The sequence below is a fragment of the Eurytemora carolleeae genome, unplaced genomic scaffold (assembly GCF_000591075.1).
Source record: "Eurytemora carolleeae unplaced genomic scaffold, Eaff_2.0 scaffold462, whole genome shotgun sequence".
Lineage (NCBI taxonomy): Eukaryota > Metazoa > Arthropoda > Copepoda > Calanoida > Temoridae > Eurytemora > Eurytemora carolleeae.
The window spans coordinates 229,336-245,731 of NW_019396408.1; the positions used below are offsets into that span (position 1 = coordinate 229,336).

The 16,396-nt window shown below is 32.9% G+C and overlaps 1 protein-coding gene across 3 annotated transcripts; it reads left to right on the forward strand.

Annotated features, from left to right (window-relative positions):
- The first annotated feature begins 1,968 nt into the window (after positions 1–1,968).
- On the forward strand, positions 1,969–16,324 carry LOC111702723 (microtubule-associated protein 4). Of its 3 annotated transcripts, none has more exons than XM_023474494.1 (17): positions 1,969–2,131; positions 2,565–3,704; positions 4,594–4,658; positions 5,308–5,566; positions 6,579–6,655; positions 8,045–8,177; positions 8,706–8,767; positions 9,861–9,907; positions 10,136–10,210; positions 12,168–12,302; positions 12,668–12,726; positions 13,605–13,655; positions 13,967–14,044; positions 14,213–14,307; positions 14,639–14,756; positions 15,354–15,451; positions 16,183–16,324. In XM_023474494.1, the coding sequence occupies exons 1-17, from the start codon at positions 1,970–1,972 to the stop codon at positions 16,307–16,309; spliced, it is 2,781 nt and encodes a 926-aa protein (XP_023330262.1). In that variant the 5' UTR covers position 1,969; the 3' UTR covers positions 16,310–16,324. The 3 variants fall into 3 exon arrangements, with proteins under 3 accessions (XP_023330262.1, XP_023330264.1, XP_023330265.1); XM_023474496.1 differs by having other exon boundaries at positions 6,582–6,655; XM_023474497.1 differs by lacking the exon at positions 10,136–10,210.
- Positions 16,325–16,396: the final 72 nt, after the last annotated feature.

A 16,396-nucleotide genomic window follows, 5' to 3' on the forward strand; every position in this document is an offset into this window, starting at 1 on the left:
ATTCTACTATTCCTGACATTTACAAAATGTGGGCTGCTTTTGTTGTGTTGTCAATATTACCGGAAATATTAAGAATTAAATGTTTTTAAATAAAACCAAAACTGTTGATATCTGGATAAAATTCTTAACTTTAAGGTTAAATAAGGTTTACGAATAAATGTCGCAAATTATTTCAAAGAGCAAAAACGACCTTCAATTCGTCTTGCTACTGTCATGTGTCGTGGGACACTCTGCATAATAAAAGTGTAAATGGAAAAAGTAGATAATACAAGGTAATGCAGTTTGGAGGCAGTACTGATAAACTATTTTATTTAAGAAATGAAAAATGTACAATCATTCTTTTTCCGTTTATTTTTTTGCTGAAACGCAGTGAACCAATCAGAGATTGGAAGTTTTTGATAATCTTTTATCAGTTAACAATTATGATTCGTGTTTGCTGGTTGTGGTTGATATTTTCCCCCCTGATCAGGATCCGAAGATTCGCACTGTATAAAGTTAGAATATAAAGCAGTCTGTTACTGTTCATAGTCGCATATTCTTAATTGCCTGCAAACATTCTCATTCCAATATGCTCTTTATCTTTGCATAACATTTGTACAGGGTGCAATAAATAAACATGGCAATTGAATGTCGATCATTTAAATTTTATTTATTTTTAGTGGCATCCGAAAAAAAACATTTAAACCCAAAGTTATTTGATTGACTTCTTCAGTTTTCTCAAAACTAAATTCGAAAAAAAACTCCCCTGCAAACTTGAGGATGAGTACAAACAGCTTCTCCTGAACCTGACCATATTTAAAGCATTGATTTTTATTTTAAAGCTAAAAGAATTTTGTTACCTATTCCCGCACGTTTAAATTTTCGAATTTTTTCCTTTTTAAAATCAATTATTATTAAAAGATTATTTTTTGTACAGTCTTTCGCGGGGTTCGAACAGGGTTCCGCGGGGTTGGAACAGGCTTCCACGGGGTTTGAACAGGGTTCTGCTAATTACCTGGGTTCGAACAGGATATTGCGGGGTTCATGGCCGCATACCCCCCTCCCTTCCCCTCCTATCAATTTTGTACATGATTTCACATGCAACACTACCCGGACCAAATACAACGCCCGGTCCGGATGTAACGCTACACCGGACCAAATATAACGCCCGGTCTGGGTGTAACGCTACACCGGACCAAATATAACGCCCGGTCCGGATGTAACGCTACACCGGACCAAATATAACGCCCGGTCTGGGTTTAACGCTACATCGGTGGAGTGTAGGGGGAGTATACATGGGGCGGACTCCCCAAATAAAGTGTCCCATCATCATGAAAGCGTCAATAGGTCTAAATCGTCTAAATTACGATTTTCGGGACTATAATTAGAAAATGTAAGAATAATGAATCATTTTGAAAAATTTAATAAGGCTAATATAAAAATGCTAGGCTTTTTAAAGCATTATGTGATTAATTTGGTGCGTTAATAGCTTGGAGATAATCTTATATGGACGTTCGATGTATGTGTATGTAAATCTATGATATGTCTTCTGTCAAATTTTTATAAAACTTTAATTATGATCCCCTCTCAGTCTCTGACCTAACGAAAAAAGGAAGCCAGCTCTTTTTATAAATATAAAATAACGTTAAAGAACGTCGAAAAAAAGACGACATTCAAAACCGTTTGAGTATCTGTTTTCGCGAAATTCGGTTGAGTTAAACCAAAACAGCTGATTTCAATTATTGAATTTATTTTCGGAGAATTCAGCGTAGAATAGAAAGCAAATCCTTCTACAGCGAACAGAGTAGAAATGTTTAAATGTGATAAATTACCGTTATTAAGGCTGAGATAATCCATATTTTCATCAAATTCAAAGTATTATTGGTTTTTAATAACTGGTTAGATGGTTATTTACAATGCAGAAATGGAGCGCTAATTACAATTTATATTCGAATAATTTAAAATTGATTTTAATTCATTTTCAGACGATATGGAGGGAGATGAAGAGAAAAGAAAAACTTCGATTGAACTTGAAATGGAGAAATATCTGGAAGAAGAATTTAAATGCAATCAGGAATGCTTAGAGGCGGGGTTTCAAGTTAAGGAAATGAACAGTGCACCTCGTGCACCTATTGATTTAAGTCTTCCAAAGGTACGTTTCAATCTCTAAAATTTGCTCAATAAAAAGTTGCTATTTCTACTTGCCTGTCATTTAAAAAGAGGGGTATGGTCGATTCACAATGGTACCCTTTAAACATTGATCTGATTAATAATATTTTTTCTAGCCTTAAAAGTGACAATTTGATCTGCAGTAGAAATGTGTCACTTCAGTAAAGAAACCACAATTTAAAGCAATGAATTTTTGACGAGTTTAACATGAATTTCTTCGTCAGACAAAGCTTTTTATGGGCACCACTGTGAATCTGACAATCAGGTATTTAAATATAAACTTTACAACTTTACTCATATTTTGTGGTTTTCATTTTAGCGGTAAATTGTGAAACAATTCTCTTTATCTCTCTTATTACTGTTATCTTCTCATTTCTTAAGCTTTTAAAATTATTTTATAGTCTTTTTTTATTCAGAGAAGTTCTACTGTTCTGATGAATCCAAGAACAGTGGCCATGTCAGTTTCAGATCAAAGTTCATCAAAAATGGAACAATTTCAAAAAACATCATCCTCTGAGCAGATAATAAGTTCAGAGATGGAAGATTTAAGCTCAGAAAATACGCAACCTAATGTAGAGCTTGTTAAACCGGTTCTGTTGGGAGATTTGCAGTTCAATTCTGAAGTTGTACAGCAAAATTCTTTTGACGCACAATCTAGTTTAGATAATGCACAGCCCAGTTCATTTGATGCACAGTCAAGTTCAGTAGAAAGAACACTCAGTTCGGTTGATGCACAGTTAGATTCAGTAAAAACAAACCCCAGTTTAGTAGATGTACAGCACAGTTCAGTAGATACAAATTCAAGTTTAGAAACTAAACAGCCCAATTCAGAAGATGCACAGTCTAGTTCAGTAGATGTAGTTTCTACCCCAAGTTCTGAAACTATGCACCTAGTTTCAACCCCCAACTCAGAAACATTATCATTACCTTCCGAAAACGATACCGGAGCTGAAACCAACTCTCAAGCATTCGTCATTAAACCAAATTCTATAGTTAGCCCGGTTAAAAGTTTGAACCTGTCTCCGCCTCATCCTCCAAGCCGACAACGAGTAGTATCTCCTCTCCGACCTGCCCCGGGTTCTCTACAGGGTGAGGATAAGGATGTAAAAGTATCACCTCTCCGACCTGCCCCGGGTTCTCTACAGGGTGAGGAGAAGGATGTAAAAGTATCTCCTCTCCGACCTGACCCGGGTTCTCTACAGGGTGAGGATAAGGATGTAAAAGTATCTCCTCTCCAACCTGCCCCGGGTTCTCTACAGGGTGAGGATAAGGATGTAAAAGTATCTCCTCTCCGACTTGTCCCGGGTTCTCTACAGGGCGAGAAGAAGGATGTAAAAGTATCCCCACTCCGACCTGCCCCGGGTTCTCTACAGGGTGAGGAGAAGGATGTAAAAGTATCCCCACTCCGACCTGTCCCGGGTTCTCTACAGGGTGAGGAGAAGGATGTAAAAGTATCTCCACCCTCAAGGATACCGAGTAGGAAGAATTCTCCGAGTATAAGTTTAACAGAAGATCTCAGGAAATTGGAGAACAGACTAGAACGATATCTATCAAAGGTAGAGTTAAGTGATTTTTCCTTTTCTTTTTACAATGTAGAACTGTTAGCCAGGGGTTTATATTTAAAAATAATCTTGGAAAGGGGAGTAGGGGTGTAAAATTGTAAGAATTATACCCCCTTCCCACACACATACTTAACTTCTGCGGAGATCTGGGTGGAGGAGGGTGTAATTTATGAAAAATTAATATCTCCTCAAATATCTTAAGATTTTTCAAAAATTATAAATTTTATAATTAAAGAATAAAATTGGGTTAAAGATACAAAGATAATTGGTGGTATCATCGTTGATTTTCTATTGATACTCTAAACAAGATTGAACGATTTTTATTTTTTGATAATGAATGAGTGTATGCTCGTTTTAATCACTGTGCATGCGCATTATGCAATGTGCATTGTAAAATGCACTAATAATAATACTCACAATTTAAAATAATTAATAAAAATATACTAAAATTATAAAGAATAGTTATTAAATCTAAAAGATTCCAGAAAACAAAAAAATTAACATTTTTAATTATTTTTTTTAAACAGGTGGTTAGGATCCAGTTGGATGTTTGGCTTGTACTCCTTTTAAAACTTGTTAAAAGATGTTTATACCCACAAGATCATGTCAACAAAAGTTTTTGCATCTTTTTTTAATAAAAATCACGACTTCATTTTTGATACACAGCACTGTAAATCAGTACAATATGAATTTTTGAAAATTAAACTTGACATTAGGTTTTCACTCTTTTTGTTATTTTTTAGTGTAACCTAAAAATCATATATTTTTTAATTTATATACAAAATATCTGGGGAAAAGTGATGTTCAAGGCAGGGATGATTTTTCAAGAAAGTATATACCGACCCCTACAGTATCCGGAACTAATTCCTTCTGTATGGTTTAGACTGGAAGTGAGGCTGGGAGTGAAACCTCGGAAATATCTGAGACATCAGCCAACAGTAATTCAAGGTACGCTCATTCATACAATCATTTTATTCAACAACAAAAGTTTACTCTTTTAAAAATGAAAATTGGAACAACCTTTTCTAATTATAAATTTGATAATAAAAATGATGAAAATGAGTACAAGTAATTCAACTTGAATTTTTTATTTAGCTTAAGAAAGATGGATAGGTTTGTTTCCACAATTTTTCATTCAGTATCTTATTCTGTATTTCTATTGAACAAGTTAATTACGCGTTCTATTTGTTTTTTTGTCAAGATAAAGCACTTCAAATTAAAAGTTTTCGTTGTTGATTAGCGTTGTCTCACTTCAAAATATAATGAATCCTAAACACTGCACTGGTAAAAATATTTCTTATTAAGTTTGACTTCCTATTGGACAAACGCCCAGTGCCTCAATTTAAAGAAGAGTGTTACGTGTTATTCACAACGGAACCTATAGACAAACTGGGAAAATTTTCAGAATTAAACAATTTCTAGATATAAAAACGATGATATCTTCCACATTCTTGATCAGACGAAAACTGTAAGGGTACCGTTGTGAGTACGGCTTGCCTCTCTTTAAATGGAAGTTCACGAAACTTACAAGCTCAGTCCCTTTAGTACAGATTTAGTACAGCTTTAGTACAGCTTTAATCGTTGATGTTTAATTTAGTTTGAATAGTCTTGTGAACCGACTTCATCATGGACAAACCGCCAGTACACGAGCTAAAACAGCAGAAAATATTAACGCGGGGAAACACAAGAACGATCCTATGACCGTGAGTAGATCTAAGAACGATCTGATGACGAGTAGTAGAGCTAAAGCTGAACCTACGGCTAGGTCTAAACCTGAGGTTACTCGGCCTAAATCTGATGTTATGACAACAAGTGTGAGAGGGAAAGATGGTTTGTCTGTAGTAGAACCAACTCAGGAAATTATTTATATTTTTGTATTCAAATAAGATTCAGACTTAAATTACAGTAATTAAGTAATTTTAATTTAACCCTATATATATGGAGTGTCGTATCTCATTCACAATGGTATCAAGAATTAATGCGATATCATTGTTTTTCAATCTGCAAAATGATGATTTTTACACATTACACGACGGCGACGTCTTCCTCATTGATATTCTTATAAAGGCTTAACTTGAGATTTAGTTTACAGTCCCCTTCATGATTTAGTTTACAGCCCTTTATTGATTTAGTTTACAGTCCCTTTAATAATTTAGTTTACAGTCCCTTTAATGATTTAGTTTACAGTCTCTTTAATTAGTTAGTTTACAGTCCCTTTAATGAGTTAGTTTACAGTCCCTATAATGATTTAGTTTACAGTCCCTTTAATGATTTAGTTTACAGTCCCCTTCATGATTTAGTTTACAGCCCTTTATTGATTTAGTTTACAGTCCCTTTAATAATTTAGTTTACAGTCCCTTTAATGATTTAGTTTACAGTCCCTTTAATGATTTAGTTTACAGTCCCCTTCATGATTTAGTTTACAGCCCTATATTGATTTAGTTTACAGCCCCTTTAATGATTTAGTTTACAGTCCCTTTAATGATTTAGTTTTACAGTCTCTTTAATGATTTATTTTACAGTCCCTTTAATAATTTACTTATTTATTCTATCTCATTAATTTTAACAAGATTTTATTTTTGTTTACAACATTTAAACTCTCACCAATAAAAAAAAATTTAATAATTTTTATATAACTAAGCTTTCTCGCGCCCAGCCTTAACTTTTAATTGTTGCTATATTCGCTTTTTTCGTGGATTTTGAAAATTTAGTGCAATTTTTTTCATTTCTAACCATCCATAAACCTTCCCTGGGATCATGTGAGCTCCCACAAAAAGTTATGGCCCGATCGGTTCTGCAGTTTTGACGTATCTGTTACAAACAACCAAATTGCGGTTTTAAAATCGGAAAGAAAATATAAATAATTAGCAGAATGGTTCCGCTGTTTCTGTAAAACCAACAGGAACAGGATCCATGTTGAAAACAACTCTCCGGAAAATGTCAAGGTTTAAGTTTAGATTTTCTCTTTAATCTTCGTCTCTTGTTTCTCAGGAGTATATTTTTCAATTGAAATATTTATTTCTTAAAAACAGTTTATAGGTTTAAGGGCTGATGTTTTATATGTTGCAAACATACAGGGTGGCATTAATCACATATTCATTTCCAGTAGTCATGGAACAAATATTAATGTTTATCCGATTTTTAAAAAAAAACGCCAGCCAGGCATTATGAGGGCATAATGAAGCTGGTGGACTGCTTTTGTAGCCGCTTAACACTGGGCTACACTGTTGTAGTTTACGGTGACAAGAAGTAGGGACATAAAATAGATTCAATACCTATTTTGTGACCAATTTCGAAGAGCCAGCCTAAATTTGTCTTATGTCTTATGATGAAGGATTGTGCATTAAGGTTTTTAAAGATTTCACAATGTTTATATGATCACAGTTTTTATCCTACTCCAGTTTCATTGGTTCATGCAAAATTGGTTCATCGTTGTTCAATAATCATCAATTCTACAACTATATCTTTCTCTTCAGCTCAATAACATTTTAAATGTTTTGAATTTATGCTTTTGCATTTCATTTATGTACAGAATAGTTTTAAAATTATTCGGATTCAAGCAAGTTAAACGTCTCTTCTTTTATTGATTCATTATTGATTTAGTATAGTCACTTTGGCGTGTGGGTGTAGGACATTTCTTAAACTCTGATTTGATTTGATTTGATTTGATTTGATTTGATTTGATTTGATTTGATTTGATTTGATTTGATTTGATTTGATTTGATTTGATTTGATTTGAAATAGAAGAAATCAGTTTGTATGGGATATAACATTGCAGATGTATTAATTTTTTTTCGTAAATAAATTTGAAATATTTTGGTTTTAAAATCTTCGAGTATTGGATTATTTTTGTTTTCGTTAATTTATTCGTGGTTTTTTATTATTATTTTTTGCGTTTTCGTTGTATTTTTGCCTCTTTTCACCTCAATTTTTTCCCTAAGTGTAAAGCATAGGATTTCATTTTTTTGTGTTTTAGTTATTTAATAAAAACTGTTTTTTTGGGGGGATTTTTCTTGTTAAATAAATTTTAGTAAAAAATTTGGTTTCAGGATTTCAGAAAAGACGTGTTTAATCTTATGCTTTGAATTTTATCTAAGTTTTGTTTTAAGATAATGTTTAAACGTAAATATCGCGCTGCTATCACAGTTTTTCATTTTTATACATGAGTGCAGACTGCAGAGCTTCCGATTTAAAAATTTGAAATTTTTTATTAAAATATCTTTTCAAAATGTGCAATATAGATATATTATCAGTCTCAGTACTATGAATGAAAAAATGTATGTTTTGAACTAAATAGATTTGAATAATATAATAATTTTTTTATGTATGATCAGGTTCTCTATCGGGAGTAAAGTGAAGAAGGATGAAGAGTTTAAAGCTCCAGGAGCTCCTGAGGATCGGAGAAGGAGTAGGTTAGAGACTAAACCAGGAGTCAGTAATCCAGCAGTTAGGAGTAAATCTTTCAAGGTTAGTTATCTAGTATTTCTACTTGCGTGGAAGTACTTTATTATTTTTAATTAAAAAAATGTGGTTGATCTTCATCTTTATTCACAGCTTAATCCTGATCCTGAGATAAGAACTTTTGAATGCATGTAACTTGATTTTTTAAGATGATTTCAATGTGATTAAGTCAGGATCATTATCTTCCTGCGTTAAGTATAACTTAAATCTTTTTCTAAGATTTTAAAAATATACGTTTCGGCGGCTAGGAGCGCCGACCCCTATTTCATTGAATGATGGGTTGTCCTTTAATAATAATAATAATAATGCGCCTAATCTCATAAGTTTCGGTTTTACATCGAATTTTATGTTACAAACTTTACTTTGCAATACATCTTGTTTAGCTTGACCCACCCGTTACTTTCCGCAACTGACGTCTTAAAATGGATTTGCGTCACACCTTATTCACAGAAGCACATTAATCATACTGATGATATCATCCACATTATCCGTCTCAAAATCTGATTTTCCAAAATAGATTTGTTTCTGTTCTAGGAACCAGAGAAAGCAGTCGCCAATTCTAGAGATAGAAATAATCTCTATACCAGCTCACTCAGGTATGTTCCCTTTACAAATATGTTTAAAGGGATTCTCAACGTTATTTCAAATAACTCTTATTTCAATACTTAGCGTAACCTTTTCAGGGGTTATCGCTGGACGGGGAAAATAAATGTTTTTTATTTTGTAAATAGACTTTAAAATGTACAATTTTGAATGTTTTCTTCGGATCATCTTTAAAGTATAAACACCTAGAGTCCTAACTGTAAATAGCCTTCGTAATGAATTTAGAAGTCTTAAGAATGCCATTGTGAATCGGATACGAAACTCTTCTTAGGCTCATTTGAACTTACGTCTACACTCTACAGTCCTTTTTTAAGTTTTCTTTCTCCTGGTCAAGACCAGCTAGTTGTTTTTACTAAATTCTTATTCTTCTAGTTTACATATAACATATTTTTAATGCTTTGTATATTTTATTATTATCTTTTTTTAACTTGGAGATTGGAACTTTGTGTAAAATATCGTTAATCTTAAATGCTTGATCTCGACATCCAATGTGGGCACTTTGAACTTAAGGATCAGTGAAAAGAATTTAAAATGGGTGTATTTTTTATTCAAAATTTAAGAATTTTAAATGGGTGTCTTAAATTAATTGGGGAAAAAAATAATTTACCGCTCCGCGCAACCATACATAACGTCCACGTGGAAAATAAACGAATAAATGGGGGGAAAATGATTTTTTTAGGAAAAAATACACCCCTGGAATTAATCAAACATTAAGTGAGATGCAATTAAAAAAATAATTAACAGAGAACCAATATTTTATATTAATCATACTTTATATTATTAGTGCGTACATGCATTAAATCTGCCTTAATTTACTAACAGAAGAATAAAGAAACTTCTAATGCAATTTATTATGTTAACCACTGTAACTCATAGAACAGTAGGAGTTCATAAACTGAACTTAACTAAACAATGTTTGATCTCGAGATTCACAACACCATTGTTCCGTCTTTCACATTGTTAATCTTATTTACAATAAAGTTTATGAATCATTGATAGATTTGTATTGTTTATCATCATATCTATTCTATCTATTCTATCTATTCTATCTATTCTATCTATTCTATCTATTATATCTGTTTGTAGACGAACAAAGAAAGCGGTTGAAACAGATCCAACCTCAGCTAACCAAGGTATTAATAAAATTACTTTCCTGCGCTTAAAGTTAGTGGTTTTCAGTTGAAAATCAAAGTTTTTTTGGGGTTGAGGGGTGGTAATAAAAAGAATGAACAAAACTTGCCTTTTGATATCCAATTTTTATGTTTTCCATTTTTTTCATTTTACACGCCTGATACATCTCAGCAATGTATAATCAAGAGATGAAAAAAAAATATTTTTAAAGCAAAAATCCTAATTGTAAGTTGGGCGAGGACTACGTTGTGAGAAGTGTACCAGGGCTGGACCTAAACGTCTTGGATCTAGTTTTCATCTACGAGGTTTAATGGTGTGATCCTTTGCTTCCTATCTAATCAGAGCTTTGGGATTTAACCTGTTATAGCCGGATCCATGCTGTCTCCCGGAGTAGAATGGATCAAGAATGTATCAAGATCCGTTCTCATGTTCAGGGGTTTAACTTTTTTTATACAATTATTCCACCCAGAGAAATATTTTTCTTCATCATATTAGAAATGTTTGACCACGACCAGAGCGCCAAATCAATGCTAATTTTTATTTTTCCAGAAATTTTTTAGAATGGATCGGGATCTTTTTTATGAATCTTTAAAAACAAAGCCTCTGTTTTTCTGTTCAAAAAAAAATAATATTTAAATTGAGTTCGCAACCTGGGTTCTGGACCTAGGTCTGGTCAATTATTTAGACAAAACCCAGTACAATTAATATTATAAGGCCAGGGGACCATATAGTTCGCAACCTGGGTTCTGGACCTAGGTCTTGTCAATTATTTAGACAAAACCCAGTACAATTAATATTATAAGGCCATGGTACCATATAGTTCCCAACCTGAGTTCTGGACCTAGGTCTTGTCTCAATTATTTAGACAAAACCCAGTACACTTAATATTATAAGGCCAGGGGACCATATAATTCCATCTAATACGATCCCAAATGTAGGGGCAGAAACTAACCCATATTGTTGTTGTAAACAGTTGGAAGTATTATGTCAAGTTGTAGAAAAATTCCATTCTGAAAAATGTTTACTGCAAGGGAGTGTTTATTTTTCTGTATATCATAATTATCTCTTATTTTAAATACTAATATTTATATCTTCTAACACACAAATGCAGCACACATTTTTGAAGTGTACTACACGTACACAAACAAACTTGCCAAAGTTCACAATGACACAGAAATGTACTTTCAACCCTAATCCCATTTGGGATCAGAAATGGAATTATCTGGACCCCTGTGTAAGGCATATAACTGGAAGTTTTTATAATGTGGCATACAGGGTTAGAGGGACAGAGCCAACTTACACAGTAAACATGTCCTTATTTTACTTTAAATTTGATCTTTCATTCAGTCTTTCTTACGTTGCACCCGCCTTCCTCCGGTTACGACCCTGAACATCAGGGTGTGGGGTCGATTTTTTAATTGCACTTTTTTCACTCGGAATAGGAATAAACTGTTATGCATATTAAAATTGCCTTGCGCCAAAAAAAAATTTTAACACAAGACAAAATTTAAAGATCCGTATTGAGACACTGAACTCAGAAACGTTGAAATCATCAAAATCGGTAAAAAAATTTACTTGTTGAAGGGAAAACACTGATATTGAGCAAAACAACATAGGCCAACGTACACAAACAAACTTGCCAAAGTTCACAATGACACAGAAAGTGTACTTTCCTGGCCCTAAATGTACTTTCAACCCTAATCCCATTTGGGATCAGAAATGGAATTATCTGGACCCCTGTGTAAGGCATATAACTGGAAAAAAATAGAAATACATGACATAATGGTTGTTTCAATTCCTTTTAAATCTATATGTTATCCAAACTATATTTTATACGTTTAATTTATGGCCGTTTAAAGCATACATAAACTAGAATAACATATTTGTTTCTTTATTTAAACTAACACTACTAACCTAAGATGAATCAAAAATTCAACCAAATTAGATGTTTTGGTTTGTTAATTGCTACTTTACAATGGACACCTTTGATAAATACCTTTCTAAGTGCATGGTGTGTTCCCTTTGGATCATTTATTAAAATCCTTTGTTCCATTGTACCAATATTATTTAACAATCTATTTTATAGCTTTTTAGCTTCTCTTTGTATTTTTAAAATAAGAACACTTTATATTTCACAGAAGAGAAAATATTAATGGTAATAAACATTTTTAATCTAATTGGACACAAACAAACAAATAGAAACTGTAAATATTACATTTAGATCTGATCGATTTGAATTCTAAATTAAAGTTTGTTTACTAGGATTGGCGGAGAGGAGTGCTACTGGAGCACATCTAGAGAGGGTGGGTATCCGCCGCTCTATCTCCGCCTCACGGGGCGGAGCTAGGATTGTCAAGAAGTCGAGGACAGTTCAAACTCAGCTTACTCTAGATGCAGGTTAGATCATGACAAAATTATATTTATATTTTCTAGAAAAATCATATTTTCTCGAAAAATCATATTTAAAAAAAATATATTTTTCCTCCCAACTGATATTCCCTCCAAAGATTTTTTTAGGAAAAAATACACCCCTGGAATTAATCAAACATTAAGTGAGATGCAATTAAAAAAATAATTAACAGAGAACCAATATTTTATATTATCATTTCTTTGTCCTTCATTGATTCCATTTCGTAATAGATATTAAACATTGAGATAAATATTTGACATTTTTTCCTCTATTTTTTTTATATTCGTTCCTCATTGAATCAAATGTTAAAGGATAACCATCAATCCTGCCCCCTTTTAAAAATATTATTCAGGGTTAGATATGGACGGAGAAGATAAAATCCAATCATCTACTGGGGTTGTTCACTTCCAGGTATACAGTTATCAGTGTTAAACAAATCCCTTTTTTTCTGTGCTTGATCAAAAAAAAATTTAAATGTTTAAGGACAAAACCTTATCTTCGTTATGTTTTATTACTTTCTGTTATATTTTCTTTTCTTTAGAATTATTCACAAATAATGGAATACAAACAATAAGTTTCACAGTTAGGAGGGGGGGTTGGTTCAATTTTTAACTACAGTGGTACCCACAAAGAATGAGACTATACAGATGGCATGAATCTATTAAAATATGAAAATTCTAAGGTTAAATTAAAGTTTATTTTTAATGGTTGATTAAATGATTTGGAAAAGAAAGAAACAAGTTAACAATTGCAGAAAATCATGAATATGAAAAAATAGACGTTATAAATTCCGTACAGTCGTCTCTAAAGTCTACAGGGTTACCCGTACGGGTAACCCTGTACGGGTTGTAAACTCGATTTAACGGATAGAGGTAATTTAAGAAAAAAAACGTTAACATCTAAAAAGTTGATAATATGAAGGGAAAAAAACAGCTGTTATCGTCTTTTTAAGACCATTTCTAACTTCATATGATTTTTACGGTTTTGATTAAGATTAAATTAAAGGTTGTTTGAAACTAAAATTGCTTGAAACTAAGATTGCTTGAATTTAAGTTTGCTTGAAACTAAGATTGCTTAAAAATAAAAATGCTTGAAACTAAGATTGCTTGAAATAAAGCTTGCTTGAAACTAAGATTGCTTGAAATAAAGATTGCTTGAAACTAAGATTGCTTGAAACTAAGATTGCTTGAAATAAAGCTTGCTTGAAACTAAGATTGCTTGAAACTAAGATTGCTTGAAACTAAGATTGCTTGAAACTAAGATTGCTTGAAACTAAGATTGCTTGTAAGGTTTGGCTACCCGAATTGTTGGGAGAAGATACCGACCCTGTAACTACGCATGTAAGATTTATTTTATTTTTTTTCTAACTTTTCTAATTTCTGTTTTTATTTTAATTATTTTTTTTTATTCTTTTTGGTAATTGCAATTAAATACTTGATAGTTGTAATCCGCAAAATTGTATAAAGAAACCAGCTTTGAAGGGTACCGTTGTGAATTGAGCATGCCACCCTATTAATGGATAATCACGTTTTTACTTCACAGGACTCCTTTGAGACTGATTCTATGAATAGGCAAAACGGTCTTAAATTAAGATGTGACAAAGTAAAAAGTTCATTTTTATATTATTATTTATCTCGAACTGTTACTCCAGGTAGAGACAAGTACTGAACCAGCAGATGACCGGAAGAACAGACAGCTAACCCTGGAGAACATGAAACTCCAGAGAGAGGTAGAACCAGTAAAAAATATTATTAAGTTATGTGACGTACATACGTATAAAACATATACAAAAATAACACCCTGCTTTTTATAGAAAATATCTGGAACCTAATCTTTTTAGCACATTTGCTCAAAGCTGGAAGTTTACAATAAATTTTTGAATTTTATATTTGTTTAGATTGAACGATTGAAGGCTCAATCTACAGAGAATGAGTTACTAAAGAAGGAATTGAAGAATGTTAGAGTTAAATTAGAAGAAGAACAAACATGCAGGTCAATAAAAATAAATATAGTAATTTAGCAAAAATATTTTTTCGATTTAAGAAGGAATTTGTTGACCTTTCTTTAAGGTTTACTCAGAGGAAAGCGATATTTTGAATGGACATTTTTGAAAAGATGGCAATATCCGAAGTCACTTTTGTTCAATGTTCACTGTAGAGTGTTGAGAAACCCCATTTGAAAATAGTTATTTTTCAAAGTTATAAACATTGATATCTAGTTCAATGATTAGATAAAGCTTTTAAGGGTTTCGTTGTAAATCGGGCATTGCCATCTTTGCATGGAGGGTCATTTAAATTACGCTTACAGTCTCTTTAATATCTAGGTTGAGTATACAGCAGGACCTGGAGAGGAACCATGAACGTGTACGGGGTATCATGGCTGGGATGGATAGTGTAGAGAAGGAACTAGAGACAAGAGATCAAACCCTAAACCAACTTCAGGTTAGTTAAATGACACAAAACTGAATACAGCATATAAGAAATATAGAAGTTTTTTCTTATTTGCAAATCTTTTTTTTGGTATTTTAATATCTGCACTTATATCTGTAGTGTATTGTGCTGTACTGCACTTTTCTGTGCTGTACTGCGCAGTACTCTGCTGAACTGTACTGCACTGCTCTAATAAACTGTAATGCAACGTTCAAACCCGTACTTTACTTAATTTTTACTGTACTGTACTGTACTGTACTGTACTGTACTACAGCATTCTGGATTATACTGTCCTTAACTGTTATGTTCTTTACAAAGATTTATTGTACTGAACAAAATGCAGTAATTTCCTAGGATAGGCTTTGTTGAAATTAGTTGAAATCTAGGGCATGTACAAATCAATTAGATATGTTGATACATACAAAATTAAGAGGGGGTTGAGGCGGTGGTACAAAAATCTTATATTGGGACTGAGCCCAATATGCGTTATGCATGCATTACAATTATTTTTACTCCGTCGTAACGCACTGGACCATTTAGTTACAAGACATATTACTTGATGTTCTGTAATGTAAGTAATAGATATATTGTGTACTGTACCGTCTATAGGTTGAGCTAGAAAGACGGGAAAGTACTGAAAGTGAACTCCAGGAGGAGCTGACAGCTGCCGGTCAAACTATCCAGGGACAATCCAGAGAACTTGACAGGTTAGATCAGGCACTAGTAACATTCGAAATATATAATATAAATGTTCAGCCGTTAGGCCAGCTATAGCGGACATATGTATATGAGCGAAGAGCTTTATTATATAGAATGTTGAGCATGAAAATCCTCGAAAGGGGATTATACAAATCCGCATGTCAAAAACTGAAAATTATTTCTGCCCTTAGCTGAAAACTTTAGAATGGTGGATATCGAGATTAATGCGAGATCCTCTCTTTTCATAATGTCGAGACTAATCTAATCTTGTAGTACTTGTATCCTGAAAAGCGTATAAAATTCAACCAATCAGAGTCGTGTATGTGAAGCCAATAAATTTGAAATTTTACGCGCCATTTAAGATTATATACAGAAATGGGAGGAACTCTCTAATTTAGAAAAACCGGTTTTTGATTTTTCTCTTCTATATCCAAGAAAGAACGGTTTCAGAAGAAAATCAAAAGTGTGTCCATTGGATACTCCGATTAAGTAATCGGGATTTAAGGATATCTGATTATAAAGTTTTCAGCTCTGATCTTATAATCCTTATATCTTTGCAACCTGATGTCCTTGGATACTTCAAGCTAGTTGATTACACAGAATTCATTATTTATTTAAATATGACATCAGGATGTAAAGAAATATGGTATAGATAATTAGAGTATGTGGAAAGTTATCAGATCTTTTCTTCTAAACTGAAATGTTTAAAAATAATACTAATGATAAATAAATTGAATAGATCGATGGCAGCTCAGAAGACGTTGATCCAACAGCTCCAGGAGGCAGAGGCTGAAGCTAGAGAACTTCAGGACTTCATGCAGGTCAGCGCAAATTTTAAAATCGCCCTTAAAGGTATTGTTCACTGAATTCTACTTATATTCCCTGCTCAGCCTGGAAACAAAAATTTCCCTATAAACTCATTAAACTCGAATTTCAATCCAAATTAAGAACAT